At 41.6% G+C, this 14,542-nt stretch overlaps 1 protein-coding gene across 3 annotated transcripts in view; it reads left to right on the top strand.

The window, feature by feature from the left end:
• The window catches only part of slc30a6 (solute carrier family 30 member 6), a 168,346-nt gene that overhangs the window by 91,589 nt on the left and 62,215 nt on the right, over window positions 1-14,542 (top strand). For all 3 annotated transcript variants that reach the window (XM_043695543.1, XM_043695545.1, XM_043695544.1), the window contains 2 exons: window positions 973-1,008; window positions 9,439-9,533. In XM_043695543.1, the coding sequence (XP_043551478.1) occupies window positions 973-1,008; window positions 9,439-9,533 (131 nt within the window). The remainder of the gene's footprint in view (window positions 1-972; window positions 1,009-9,438; window positions 9,534-14,542) is intronic.

The raw sequence follows: 14,542 nt of genomic DNA, 5'->3' as shown, positions 1-14,542 counted from the left end.
ATCCTTTCGCCTTGGGACCCTTCAACTATACGGCATTGACATCACAAGTTTCCAAATCTCCCCTCCCCCATCTCATCCCAGATTGGTCCGTCCACCTTTGCACTGCCCTATTGACCTGTCCGACCTTTCCATCTTCCTTCCCAGCTATCCGCTCCACCCTCCACACCAATCTATCACAATTGCCTCCCACCCTCATCCGTCGCCTTCCCTCCTACCTTCACCCACAGCCCCACCCCTTCCAATGTAGCTCTCATCCTCCTTCCCCCTCCACAATCCTGATAAAAGACTCATGCTTGAAACATTGACTCTCCTGCTCCTCATATGCTGTCTGACCTGCTGTGTTTTTCCAGTCCTACCCTTATCGACTATAAAAACTACCTACTTGCTAACCTGAACGAGATATTCAATGCTGATATGTTGCATCATCAGTTATAATGGTTATTGATACATTATGTGCATCGTTCCCCTTGGCATATCATCCCAGTTTAAGTCCCCAGTCCAAATTATCTGACCTCAGCTGGGGCAGATTTTGGGGATTCAAAACTTACCTTGCATTCTACCTCTCCAAGGTTCTAACAGCCCTTAGTCCATCCCAGTCCCCTCTCATCCTTCACAAATACCCTCTCCCTCCCTGGCCTGAGAAAGAAATATCTAACCAGAGTAGTCATGTGGGTACTGTATTTGTACAGTGGCCAGCATTCCTGTGACTTTTCTCTGTCTTGAGTTGGCATCAGAAGAGGAGAATGGGTGAAAACTTGGGAAAGATGTTTTGTGAAAACAAAAAACTAAATCCTATGATCTCACTGGTGACTGATGTATTAACACTAATACTGTATTTGCAAAAGTACAGTTTGCACCTTTCTGCTTTTAAAACCTATTTGATATGTTGTACTTAATTTCTATATGACACTATGATTGTTTTTTTCTTACCTTGAGCAAATTTAATTCCTTTGCTTTTTCTTTTTGAGACAGTGTGGAGCGATTTCTAGAACAGCCTGAAATTCATACGTAAGTTTTGTTCAAAATTTAGTTTTATACAGGTAAATATTTATTAGTATTTGGTTTAACAAAAAGATTTTCAGTTTCTCTAAAATCTTTATGATCTTGAAATAGCAATTTGAAGTCCCAGTTATTTATTGGAAGAATTTCACCATGAAATTTCACATTTCAAACAAAAACTGCTCCTGTACAGGCATTAAAGCAAGTGCTACTAATTTAGCAATATATGTAAAAAGTCCACATATATGTAAAAATCCTGTGAAGATCACTTCTCATTCTATTTTTTTAAATTTCATCCAAGTGGTATCCTATAGCTTACATGATTGAGAGTTCTTTCACTTCTCCTGGGTACAAGATAAGATGTGTCACAGCACTCGGGAATTCACATTGATTTTCCTCACTGTTCCTGCTATTTGCGGTATGAGTTTCTTGGAAATCCTTCCATGAGCAGTTGGCTCCCTCACCCCCACCCCACATTTTTCTTTAAGCATCTCATGACATTGGACACTCCATCTCAAGTTAACTCTTTATTCCCTTCGCGCTTAATGATCTATAGCTCTTAGCAAATTTTCCTCTTTGAGTCAAAGTGCTTCCATAGTCCAACTCACTGTTTGTGTGGGCAAACACAAATAGTCCAAAACAAAAGGTTATCTCTCTGAAATCTATCCCTATAGCAATGTGGTGGTACACTTCTGGTGTCCCAGATAGTGATTTAAGCTAGTTAACTTTACCTTCCAAAACAATCTTTTCTCTATCTGAAATTACATGAATAACTTACAGATCAAATGAAAACCAGGTATTTAGAATAGAATCATGGAATTCCTTCTTCACTATCCTATCTACCTGCGACTTCACTTTCAAGGAGCTATGAACCAGCACTCCAAGGCCTCCTCCCTAGGACCTTACCATTAAGTGTATAAGTCCTGCTAAGATTTGCTTTCCCAAAATGCAACACCTCGCATTTATCTGAATTAAACTTCATCTGCCACTTCTCAGCCCATTGGCCCATCTGGTCAAGGTCCTGTTGTAATCTGAGGTAACCCTCTTCACTGTCCACTATACCACCAATTTTGGTGTTATCTGCAAACGTACTAACTGTACCTCTTATGCTCACATCCAAATCATTTATGTAAATGACTAAAAGTAGAGGGCCCAGCACCAATCCTTGTGGCACTCCACTGGTCACAGGCCTCCAGTCTGAAAAACAACCCTCCACCACAAAGGTCTTCTACCTTTGAGCCAGTTCTGTATCCAAATGGTTAGTTCTCCCTGTATTCCATGAGACCTAACTTTGCTAACAAGTGTCCCATGGGGGACCTTGTCGAATGCCTTACTGAAGTCCATATAGATCACATCTTCTGCTCTGCCCTCATCAATCTTCTTTGTTACTTCTTCAAAAAACTCAGTCAAGTTTGTGAGTCATGATTTCCCACGCACAAAGCCATGTTGACTATCCCGAATCAGTCCTTGCCTTTCCAAATACATGTACATCCTGTCCCTCAGGATTCCCTCAAACAACTTGCCCACCACCGAGGTCAGGCTCGTCGGTCTATAGTTCCCTGGCTTGTCCTTGCCACCTTTCTTAAACAGTGGCACCACATTTGCCAACCTTCAGTCTTCCAGCACCTCACCTGTGACTATTGATGATACAAATATCTTAGCAAGAGGCCCAACAATCACTTCTCTAGCTTCCCACAGAGTCCTCAGGTACACCTCATCAGGTCCTGGGGATTTATCCACCTCTACCCATTTCAAGACATCCAACACTTGCTCCTCTGTAATATGGACATTTTGCAATATGTCATCATCCATTTCCCTACAGTCTATATCTTCCATATCCTTTTCCACAGTAAATACTGATGCAAAATACTCATTTAGTATCTCCCCCATTTTCTGTGGCTCCACACAAAGGCCGCCTTGCTGATCTTTGAGGGGCCCTGTTCTCTCCGTAGTTAACCTTTTGTCCTTAATGTATTTGTAAAAACTCTTTGGATTCTCCTTAATTTTATTTGCAAAAGCTATCTCAAGTCCCCTTTTTGCCCTTCTGATTTCCCTCTTAAGTAGACTCCTACTTCCTTTATACTCTTCTAAGGATTCACCCGATCTATCCTGTCTGTACCTGACATATGCTTCCTTCTTTTTCTTAACCAAACCCTCAATTTCTTTAGTCATCCAGCATTCCCTATACCTACCAGCCTTTTCTTTCACCCTAACAGAAATATACTTTCTCTGGATTCTTGTTATCTCATTTCTGAAGGCTTCCCATTTTCCAGCCGTCCCTTTACCTGCGAACATCTGCCTCCAATCAGCTTTCGATAGTTCTTGCCTAATACCGTCAAAATTGGCCTTTCTCCAATTTAGAACTTCAACTTTTAGATCTGGTCGATCCTTTTCCATCACTATTTTAAAAGTAATAGAATTATGGTCGCTGGCCCCAAAGTGCTCCCCCACTGACACCCCAGTCTTCTGCCCTGCCTTATTTCCCAAATGTAGGTCAAGTTTTGCATCTTCTCTAGTAGGTACATCCACATACTGAATCAGAAAATTGTCTTGTACGCACTTAACCAATTTGTCTCCATCTAAACCTTTTACACTATTGCAGTCCCAGTCTATGTTTGGAAAGTTAAAATCCCTTACCATATTATTCTTACAGATAGCTGAGATCTCCTTACAAGTTTGTTTCTCAATTTCCTCTGACTATTAAGGGGTCTATAATACAATCCCCAATAAGGTGATCATCCCTTTCTTATTTCTCAGTTCCACCCAAATAACTTCTCTGGATGTATTTCGGGGTATATCCTCCCTCAGTATAGCTGTAATGCTATCCCTTATCAAAAATGCCACTCCCCCTCCTCTCTTGCCTCCCTTTATTTCCTTCCTGTAGCATTTGTATCCTGGAACATTAAGCTGCCAGTCCTGCCCATCCCTGAGCCATGTTTCCGTAATTGCTATGATATCCCAGTCCCATGTTCCTCACCATGCCCTGAGTTCATCTGCCTTCTCTGTTAGGCTCCTTGCATTGAAATAAATGCAGTTTAATTTATTAGTCCTACCTTGTCCCTGCCTGTTTTACTCACTTCTGTTCTCAGCTGTACGCATCTCCGATCGATCTCTTTCCTCACTATCTCCCTGGATCCCACCCCCAGGTCACTTCTACCCCAAAAGAGATTCCAATGATCCAAAAATGTGAATCCTTCTCCCATACACCAGCTCCTCAGCCATGCATTCATCTACTCTATCCTCCTATTCCTGCCCTCACTAGCTCGTAGCACTGGGAGTAATCCAGATATTACTACCCTTGAGGACCTTTTTAAATTTCTGCCTAACTCTCTGTAATCTCCCTTCAGAATCTCAACCTTTTCCCTTCCTATATCATTGATTCCAATGTGGACAATGACCTCTTGCTGGCAACTCTCCCCCATGAGAACAGTCCACACCCTCTTTGAGACATCCTTGATCCTGGCACCAGGGAAGCAACGCCCCATTCTGCTTTTTCGCTGCTGGCCACAGAAACGTCTATCTGTACCTCGGACTATAGAATCCCCTAACACAGAGGTGGGCAATTAATTCTTCCAAGGGGCCATATGAGAAACCTGAGTTGTGTTGGAGGGCCGAACCAACAATAAGTTGAACATAATTCTTCTCCGTATTAATTTTCTCCCATTGTAAAAAGTATTATATTAAATAGTTTTGCACTGAAACTTATAATCAAAAGAATAAGGATATTCTGTTACAATAAAGATATGAAATTGTGGAGTAGGTCAAATATCGAAGAAATAAACAGTAAAAACAAAAATTTCAGTATTTCATTTTATTTTTAACATGTTAATTTTACAAACCAATAATGAAAAGTTGTTTCATTATTGTTTAGTATTACAAACAACTCTATACAAAAAGCAATAAGTGCTTTTGATGTTTTTTCGGTTCATTTTACTTGTTTAGTGAGAAAAATCCAGTCTGTTTCGGGCTTGAACAAGTGCACTGAAATCTGGTTGAATGTCTGAGGTGGATATGTGAAGGACAATTGAGAGGTGATCGTCAGTGATAGAGGATCTGTATTTGGATTTGTTAACCTTCCTCACTGAGAATGTCTGTTCACATATATAGGTAGATCCAAAGAGGACTCGAATCTTCTGAGCATGCCTCCTCATGTGTGGAAAGTTCTCCTCTTTGAGGGAAGAGTAAATGTCAAACAGTGAGACTGACCTAAAGAACTCTGCCAGAAGTGTGTCAGACTGCAGGTCAATGAGGTCAAGCTGAACATCACTAGATGCATTCTCCACATTGCATGTAAATGGGGAAAAAATCATATGCATTTCATTCTCAACCATTTTAAAGTCTTGAAATCGCCTTGAAAGTTCACCATGCAGTGCTTCTAACATGAGTACCTATGGAGGCGATCAGCATAAGGTGCGGCTTTCTTCAGTGTTGGCAAGTGGGTGAGAATGTTGTCCTCCACTTGGCTTGAGAGAAGCTGCAGCCTTCTCATAAAAGCCTTCACCAAGTTGTACATTTCATGCACAAAAAGGCCCTTGCACTGCAGTTTCACATTAGCTCATTCATAAGTGCAGTCACATCAACAGCAAAACCAAGGTCTGCAATCCAGTCTGCATCTGAAAGCTGTGGAATGCCAATCCCTTTCTTCACACACAAATCTTGAATCTCTTCTCTCAGGTCCCATACACTTTTCAGCATTTTGCCCAGGCTGAGCCACCTGACAACTGTGTGGTAGCCTATGTCATGATGTTCAGTCTCATTTTCCTCCAAAAGTGCAACAAACTGCATGTGATTCAAGGCTCTTGCCCTGATGAAGTTAACTATTTTAGTTACAACATCAACCACATGGTTAATTTTTAACACCGACTTACACAACACTTCCTGATGTATAACACAATGCAAAAACACCAATTTCTGTTCAGGGTCAATTTCTCTCACTTTATCCTGCATTCTCTTTAAGAGTCCAACATTTTTTCCCATTAGATTTGGACAACCATCCGTTGTCACACCCACCAGCTTGTCCCATTTTAGTCCCAACGTGTCCAAACATGCATTTACCTCCGTGAACAAATCATTAGCAGTTGTTCCTTTCATTGATTGCATGGCTGCCAGCTCCTCCGTGATTTTAAAGTCCGTGGTTATCCCACGTATGAAGATGAGTAGCTGGACTGTGTCACATACATCGCAGCTCTCATCCAAAGCCAAGGAAAAAAAGTCAAAGTTGACCGCTCTGTGCTGCAGCTGAAGCTCCAGATTTCTCGCAATGAGCCCAATCCTTCTCGTTACAGTGCATCTGGAGAGGGACGCATTCTCAAATGCCTCCTTTTTCTCCGGGCATATTAGTTCTGCAGAGTCCAACAAGCACTCCTTAATACACTCTCCATCAGAAAACGGTTTACTGTTTCTGGTGATTTTGTGGGATATGACATAACTTGTCTTGGCATGAGCTGACATTTTGAGGGCTAGCCAGCAAGCATCACTTTTAGTTGTTCACGCACACACATACACGCGCATGTGCGTCCATACATAAATTTTAAAAAAGCATCCTTTTCAAAACAAAAGCAACACAGTTGTATTGCGTGCATGGCGTAAATATTTTTTCATTTATGTTCTAATTTAAGATTGACCTCATGCGGGTCGGAAGGAACGACCAAAGGGCCAGATATGGCCCGCGGGGGGCCGTAAAATGCCCAGGTCTGCCCTAACACAATTGATCTCTTGGAAGCCAACATACCCCTCGTTGCATTAGAGCCAGTCTCCATGCCAAATACTTGGCTGTTCGTGCTACGTTCCGCTGAGAATCCATCACCCCTACATTTTCCAAGACAGCATTCCTGTTTGAAATGGGTATATCTACAAAAGACTCCTGCCCTAGGTGTCTACCTCTCTTACCCTTCCTGGAGTTAACCCATCTGTGTGATTATATCTGAGACTTTTCCCCCCTTCCTATAACTGCCATCCATCACATACTGTTGCTGTTGCAAATTCCTCATCGCTTCTAATTGTCTCTCCAACCAATCCGTTCAATTTGATAAGATTCGCATCCAACAGCATTTATGGCAGATATAATCTGCAGTAACCCTTAAACTCTCTTTAAACTCCCACATCTGACAAGAAGTACATATCATTGTACTAAAGGCCTTTTTTGCTCCTTCACAATCTACAGACCCAGAAAATAACACCGTCTTATTCCTCTACAAAACACTGCCCCAGGTTAAATTAATAGTTATGGCTTATATTTTAAGTTTAATCAAGAGACTTATCTCCAAAAACACATAATCAAGAAAGAACCCACTGTACTCACTACTGCAGCCTTTCTATTACACAGACTTAAAACAACGATTAATTTGTCTGATTCCGTGTTGTGAACTTCGTCCAAACAGGTTCCTCCAAGATTAGTTATGAAATTCATTGTTTGTTAATTTTCCCAGATGCACTCCAATGTCCAGCGATACATGAATTCAAACAGCAAAGGCAGTAACTGTGCAGGTTTTCTATCTCTCGCTCTCGCGCTCCCTCTCTCGCTCCCTCTCTCGCTCCCTCTCTCGCTCCCTCTCTCGCTCGCTCGCTCTCTCGCTCTCTCGCTCGCTCGCTCTCTCGCTCTCTCGCTCTCTCGCTCGCTCGCTCTCTCGCTCTCTCGCTCGCTCGCTCTCTCGCTCTCTCGCTCTCTCGCTCGCTCGCTCTCTCGCTCTCTCGCTCGCTCGCTCTCTCGCTCTCTCGCTCTCTCGCTCGCTCGCTCTCTCGCTCTCTCGCTCGCTCGCTCTCTCGCTCTCTCGCTCTCTCGCTCGCTCGCTCTCTCGCTCTCTCGCTCGCTCGCTCTCTCGCTCTCTCGCTCTCTCGCTCGCTCGCTCTCTCGCTCTCTCGCTCGCTCGCTCTCTCGCTCTCTCGCTCTCTCGCTCGCTCGCTCTCTCGCTCTCTCGCTCGCTCGCTCTCTCGCTCTCTCGCTCTCTCGCTCGCTCGCTCTCTCGCTCTCTCGCTCGCTCGCTCTCTCGCTCTCTCGCTCTCTCGCTCGCTCGCTCTCTCGCTCTCTCGCTCGCTCCGCACGCGCTCTCGCACGCTCTCTCGCACGCTCTCTCGCACGCTCTCTCTCACATTCTCTCTCTCTCTCTCTCACACACTCTCTCTCTCCTGCACTGTCCTCACCATGTGCTTCCTTTGTCTGTACTTCTCCCTTTTAAAACTGCTGTTGTGCTTTCCTTTATTGGTCAGAGTATTGAGTACAGGAGTTGGGAAGTCATGTTACGGCTGCACAGAACATTGGTTAGGCCACTGTTGGAATATTGCATGCAGTTCTGGTCTCCTTCCTATCGGAAAGATGTTGTGAAACTTGAAAGGGTTCGGAAAAGATTTACAAGGATGTTGCCAGGGTTGGAGGATTTGAGCTATAGGGAGAGGCTGAATAGGCTAGGACTGTTTTCCCTGGAGCGTCGGACCGAAGGGTCTGTTTCTGTGCTGTACATTTCTATAACTCTATGGCCTGCAGTTTTGGGGGTGTCATCTTTCTAATTCTTGTCTTGTAAGTGCACATAGAAAGACCTTTGTGAATTCCAGAGTTAATTTAATTACAAATCACGCGTTAGAAATTTAATTTCCCAAGAACTAAATGTTATACAGAGGAAACTTGAATATCCAGCATTCGATTATCCGAATATCAGATTATCTGGCAAGATCGCAGGTCCCAATGCTTTGCTAAACTGTGTTATCCAGAATTTGATTATGCAGAATTCAATGAACCGAACAAAATACTCCCTGCCTGTGTCCTTCAGATAATCAAGGTTCTTCTGTATTCCTGTAAGATATGAAAGATTAAATTAGACATTTTCACAATAAGTCAACTATTCACCAGTCCAATCAGACACAACAGCCTTATGTTGTAAGGAAAAGGACTGGTATTTTAGATCCATCCATACCTCAAGTCTCGATGGAGCTTGTGTAGGTAAATTGAAGACAAAAGCACTTGTTGAAAATTCACATCCTATGTGGAAAAATAAGTTTTGGGCATCATTCCCATCGACTGGGTCTTTGTCTTCAGCCAGGATTGCAGTTTCAGAGTTGTACTCACATCAGTCCACCTCATGACCTTTATTTGCTGCAGAATCATTTCAAGACATTTGAGGGGTATCTCTGCAACAAGACACAAAACCTGTAAGCATGAATATACATAAAGATGTCTCATCTTTTTTTGAAAAAATTATGTTGCTTGCTCCCTGACCTATTGCCAGTCTGTGAATGGTGAAGTGGTCCTCAGCTTATTTGGATTGTGAATTCCAATTTTTGTGCAGTTTAAATTGAAGTAGTGCAATAAGGCTTAGATTGGCAGTTGCATGTTTTTTGAATAAAGAAAATTAGTAATTAACCATCAGAAATGTCATTGCAGGTAGCAACTAAAATGAAGATCAGCTTTCATAGTTTATTGAGATATGATCAAATTCTGTCCTGCAGGGGGCGCCTCCTTGTTGGTACCTTTGTGGCCCTGTTTTTCAATTTGCTTACCATGCTGTCTTTGAAGAACAAGGCTTTGTCTTACGTCTCTGAAGGTGAGTTCTATTCCAACTGCTACAAGTTAGCCACAAAGTAATGGCAATTTTCCAATGACTTAGATGCTGCTACCTACAGAACAGATATTAACATTTTCAGTGTGATGACCAGAACATCAATTATGTGCAGCAATCATTAATAAGATGAAGTTAAACTGGTCTTAAAAGGAAACTTGACAAAAATAAAATAGTTTCTTTGTGGTTGAGGCATGCGACACGTTGTGCATGGCTCTTGATATATGCTAATTATAAAATAGTCTTTCAAATTTTGTGCTTTAAAATGTTCTGTGTTAACCTGTTTAGGGCTGTAATAAAATTTCCTTAATACTGTATATGATAACATAAGTTGAAGAGTGATTCTTTACCAAGGACACCTATTTGTCAGGGTGTGATGCATGTTATTACTCCTCCCATTTTCCATATTTATAGTTGCTTGCAGGTGTTGAAGTTGGGAAAGGTTTCTTGGCTTGAACAGGAAAGGAATTAAAACAGTATTGCTGTGTATTTGTTCATTTAAGTTACACATCTGTTTTCAGCTGTTGATTTCTTAATTTAATTCTCTGCAACTTCTGAGTCTGTTCCTTTGATGCCAGCAATTGATGTTTAAAATGAAATCTTTCAAAGATTTTAACTCCTATCTAACTTTATATTTATAAAGGTATAGGTACAGTCAGGGTGGGGGACAAAAAGTTCTGTGCACATGCATGTCTCAAATCCTAATTAAATACCAGCATCTATATTTGAAACATGAACAGAAATGCAGACATTGCATGATACACCATGGGTTCAATTTTTGCCTCCCTCGAGGTGAAGGGAAATTGAAATAACTGATTAAGTTGACCCGGGTGAAACAATCATTCCCTCCTCATCAACTCAGCAATACACTTCTGAGTGAGAAGGCCTATGGTTGACCTACTCAATCCATCATCAATTAAGGCACTTAAATTATCAAGTGATGGCCATTGAAAGATTGCAACTTGCCCACTACCTCATTCCTGACAGGAAAGATACACGAACAAGAAAGGAAGAACTGCAAATGCTGGAAATCTGAAACGAAAACAGAGTTAGCTGGAGAAACATAACAGGTCTGGCAGCATCTGTGGAGAGAGAAACTGAGTTAAAGTTTCGGATCCAGTGACACTCCTTCAGAACTGATTGTAGCTAGGAAACGGTGGAGGTGAAGTCATGATGAAAGCAATCCATTTGATGACAAGATCTGGAGTGTCAGGGTGGATAAACAACATGGAAGGGAGTGCTCAGGCTCTAAAATTATTGAACACACTACTGAGTCCTGAAGGCTGCAGGGTCCCCAAACAGAAATTTGGTATGCTGTTCTTCCAGCTTGTGCTGAAGCACTGCAGCAGGCCTGAGATAGAAATGTTGGCCAGGGAGCACTATGTTGAAATGGCAGGTGACCACAAGTTCAGGGTAATTTTTGCAGACAGACATTTGTGTTTCATTAAGTAATCACCCGGTCTGTGTTTCATCTCTCCAGTGTGCAGGAGACCTCATTGTGAGCAGCAACTTCTCTTTTCAAGGCTGAAACATGGCTCATTTTTTAAATGGAGAAACCAATTTGGGGATCTAAGTGCAGATAGGTTGGGGAGGGGGAGATGTAGGAGTAAGATGATGACCTCTTAAAAACCACACTTCTGCTGTTACTTTCAAACCTCCTTCACCCACCCCACAAGAAGGATCTAAAACAATTTACTCTCTCATTCCTGGATTCTCCCCAAGAAATGAGACTTAACCAGTGGCCTTTACCAATTGGCCTTTCACCAAAATCTGCAGTTTTGCAGGTAAGAACTGTCATTTAGACATTGTTGTTATAGTACGTCAATATAGTTTCCAAATAGATATTCTGGATTTCTCCTGGAATTACTCTTCTTGTTCATCTTCTGGAGGTAATGTACCTCTCTGCAGTTTTCTCCCATGAAATGTTTCTTTTTATAAATATTGCATTCCATCTAATGTGATGTGACCTTTGCTTTTAGATTGGTGAGTTAGGATCTGAAAATATTAACCAAGCCGTGTAGAGAACGTTATTTAAAAGAGGGCAGGAAAAACCCAAAGATGTCCTGAATACTGCTTCACCAATGTAGCGAAATGAGAAACTGATAATGAACATGCAAAGGTTAAATGAGAATTGTGAAGGAGTAAACAAGTAAAGGGATGATTGGGGAATGTTGAGGTTAGGTTTTTAAAAAGATGTACTTTTGAATTGTATTCACTGTTGTAAATGAGGAGAAATTGGATGACCAATTTGAAAACAAAAAATGTGAAATATAGCTGTATAATCTATTTAGACAGCATTGGTTCAGGGATAAATATTGTTTACCACAGGGCAAGAGCTCTCCTGACCCTTCACAAATAGTGCCTTAGCATCTTTAGATCCACCTGAATGGGTTTAACTTCTCATTCAAAAGATGGTGCCTCCAGCAATGGCCACACTCCTTCATTATAGAGTTCACCAGTGATGAGCACTGGTTTTGGATTCACCAGAAGTGATGAAAAAAGGAGAGACATTCTGAAGAAATGAACTTTGTCTTGTGAAGATATGCTTTTTGGCTGAATAGTTTTTAAAGGTTGTAACCTAGAGTTAATTAAGTATCAGGTTAGATACTTAAGGATCTAGTATAGATGATATTAAAATAATATAATAATTGACACTGTCAGCCAGATTCAGGTTTTTGCAGTTCTGGGCTGAGAACTGTCATGGGCTCAATTGAAGAATACAAACTGAAAGATCTGTAGTAAATTGAAAGGCCATGATATTGGAAAGTTATTTTCTCCTATCGTGCACAAATCAAATCCTGCTTTGCTGTAAAATTCGATAATATTCTCAATTATAAGCACTGTAAACTAATAACATTCAGCACATTTAATTTCAGAATTTCTGGTAAAAGTCACATTTTGTCAATGCTTTTTGTCTTGCACTTATTAGGATTTTTGACAAGTGTATAAATTCAAGGAACAACATTTACACAGCATGGGTGCTGATTGGTTGACAAGTGGACTCTGACTGGCAGAGAATGCACCCATTAATGATTGACTGCTACATTCCTTCTGATTTCTCCAGCTGCTGCGAGGTCCTATGAGCACCATGCGTGGCAGTGGCTGAAGAAACTGGAATTGAATATGTCCACATGGCCGAGCACATTAATCAGTTTGTACAATCCTTCAGAGCTGTATAGTTTGGAGGAATTGTTGGTTGACCATTAAAACCAGGCTTTAAATATTAATTTTAAACCAGCCAACTTGACTGTGATTGGTCAAGACATGACTCTGAGAAATTAAACAGATGGTTGTCACCTATTTAGTTGTATTGGGAAGATGCTGCGAATGTACATGTTTCTGTTTGCAAAGGACAGGACCCTCTATTAATACATGTAGTTTGATAAAACTCGTAACATAGTGTTCTAACATTAGATGTGATTCTGAAATTAGTACCATTTGTTGGATAACCCTGAATGTGAGAAGAACTACACTGACAACTAATTCAGGATTGTTAATCGGGTTCAAACCTCTGTGCATGTTAGTGTACTGAAAACAACTTGTTCACAGTGACTAGTAATTATTTACTCAACTGCAAAGCTGTTGGAAAATACCTCAAGAGATATGGGAAAGCTGCCTAGTGCCCATTCACTCCTTAACGCACCACTGAATTATGGGCTTGCAAGGAGAGGGAGTCAATTTCAGTCTGTTCTGATATAACCCGTGATAGTTTGATTCCCATGTGACCCCGCATTAGAAGAAAATCACGTGATAGCAGCACCATTTAAACCAATGGGACTGGAATCACGTTATAGCTAATATGGGTCAGGAAGGTTTGCGTTCTACAAATAATGGTATAAATTCTTCAATAGCATTATACCCAATTCACAGTGAAGAGCCATGTGTTATAGCAGAACTGAATGTAGCTCTTCTTTTTTTTTTCAGTGATTCCAAATCCTAATTGCCATTTTGTTGCCACCTAAAGACTGACTAATTGATTTGGGGTCTATCCTGAGATTGGGTGGGCCTAGCTGTTACAGACTGCATTAATTCTATGACTCCTACCAAATCAGGTAACATGCTAGTGGATTTATACTTTTCCTTCCTGCCTCAACATCTTTACTATACATGACATCACTCATGTCTAACCTTTAGTTGCTCCCGCTGATGTTAACCATTTGGGCAATCTTGATCTTGCTAAACAGCATCTTGGGACTAATTGGAGCAAAGTCGTGGGTTGTTTTTCAGAATGGAGGCTTGTGACCAGTGGAGTGCCACAAGGATCGGTGCTGGGTCCACTACATTTGATCATTTATATAAATGATTTGGATGTGAGCTTAAGAGGTATAGTTAGTAAGCTTGCTGATGATACCAACATTGGAGATGTAGTGGACAGTGAAGAAAGTTACCTCCGATTAAAACAGGATCTTGATCAGATGAGCCATTGGGCTGAGAAGTGGCAGATGGAGTTTAATTCAGATAAATGCGAGGTGCTGCAATTTTGGAAAACAAATCTTAACAGGACTTACACACTTAATGGTAAGGTCTGAGGGAGTGTTGCTGAACAAAGACACCTTGGAGTGCATGTTCATACCTCCTTGAAAGTGGAGTCGCGGGTATAGAGTGAAGAAGGCATTTGGTAAGCTATCCTTTATTGGTCAGAGTATTGAGTACAGGAGTTGGGAGGTCAAATTGCGGCTGTACAGGACATTTGTTAGGCCACTGTTGGAATATTGCATATAATTCTGGTCTCCTTTCTATCGGAAAGGGTTCAGAAAAGATTTTGCCAGGGTTGGAGGATTTGAGCGATAGGAAGAGGTTGAATAGGCTAGGGCTGTTTTCCCTGGAGCGTTGGAGACTGAGGGGCGACCTTATAGAGGTTTACAAAATCATGAGGGGCATGGATGTGATAAATAGACAAAGTCTGTTCCCTGGGGTGGGGGGGGGGGGGGAGTGGGAGGAGGAGGTTTAGGGTGAGAGGGAAAAGATATAAAAGAGACCTAAGGGGCAACATT

Source organism: Chiloscyllium plagiosum, chromosome 9 (genome assembly GCF_004010195.1).
Source record: "Chiloscyllium plagiosum isolate BGI_BamShark_2017 chromosome 9, ASM401019v2, whole genome shotgun sequence".
NCBI lineage: Eukaryota > Metazoa > Chordata > Chondrichthyes > Orectolobiformes > Hemiscylliidae > Chiloscyllium > Chiloscyllium plagiosum.
This window is presented reverse-complemented; position numbering and strand designations above follow the sequence as displayed.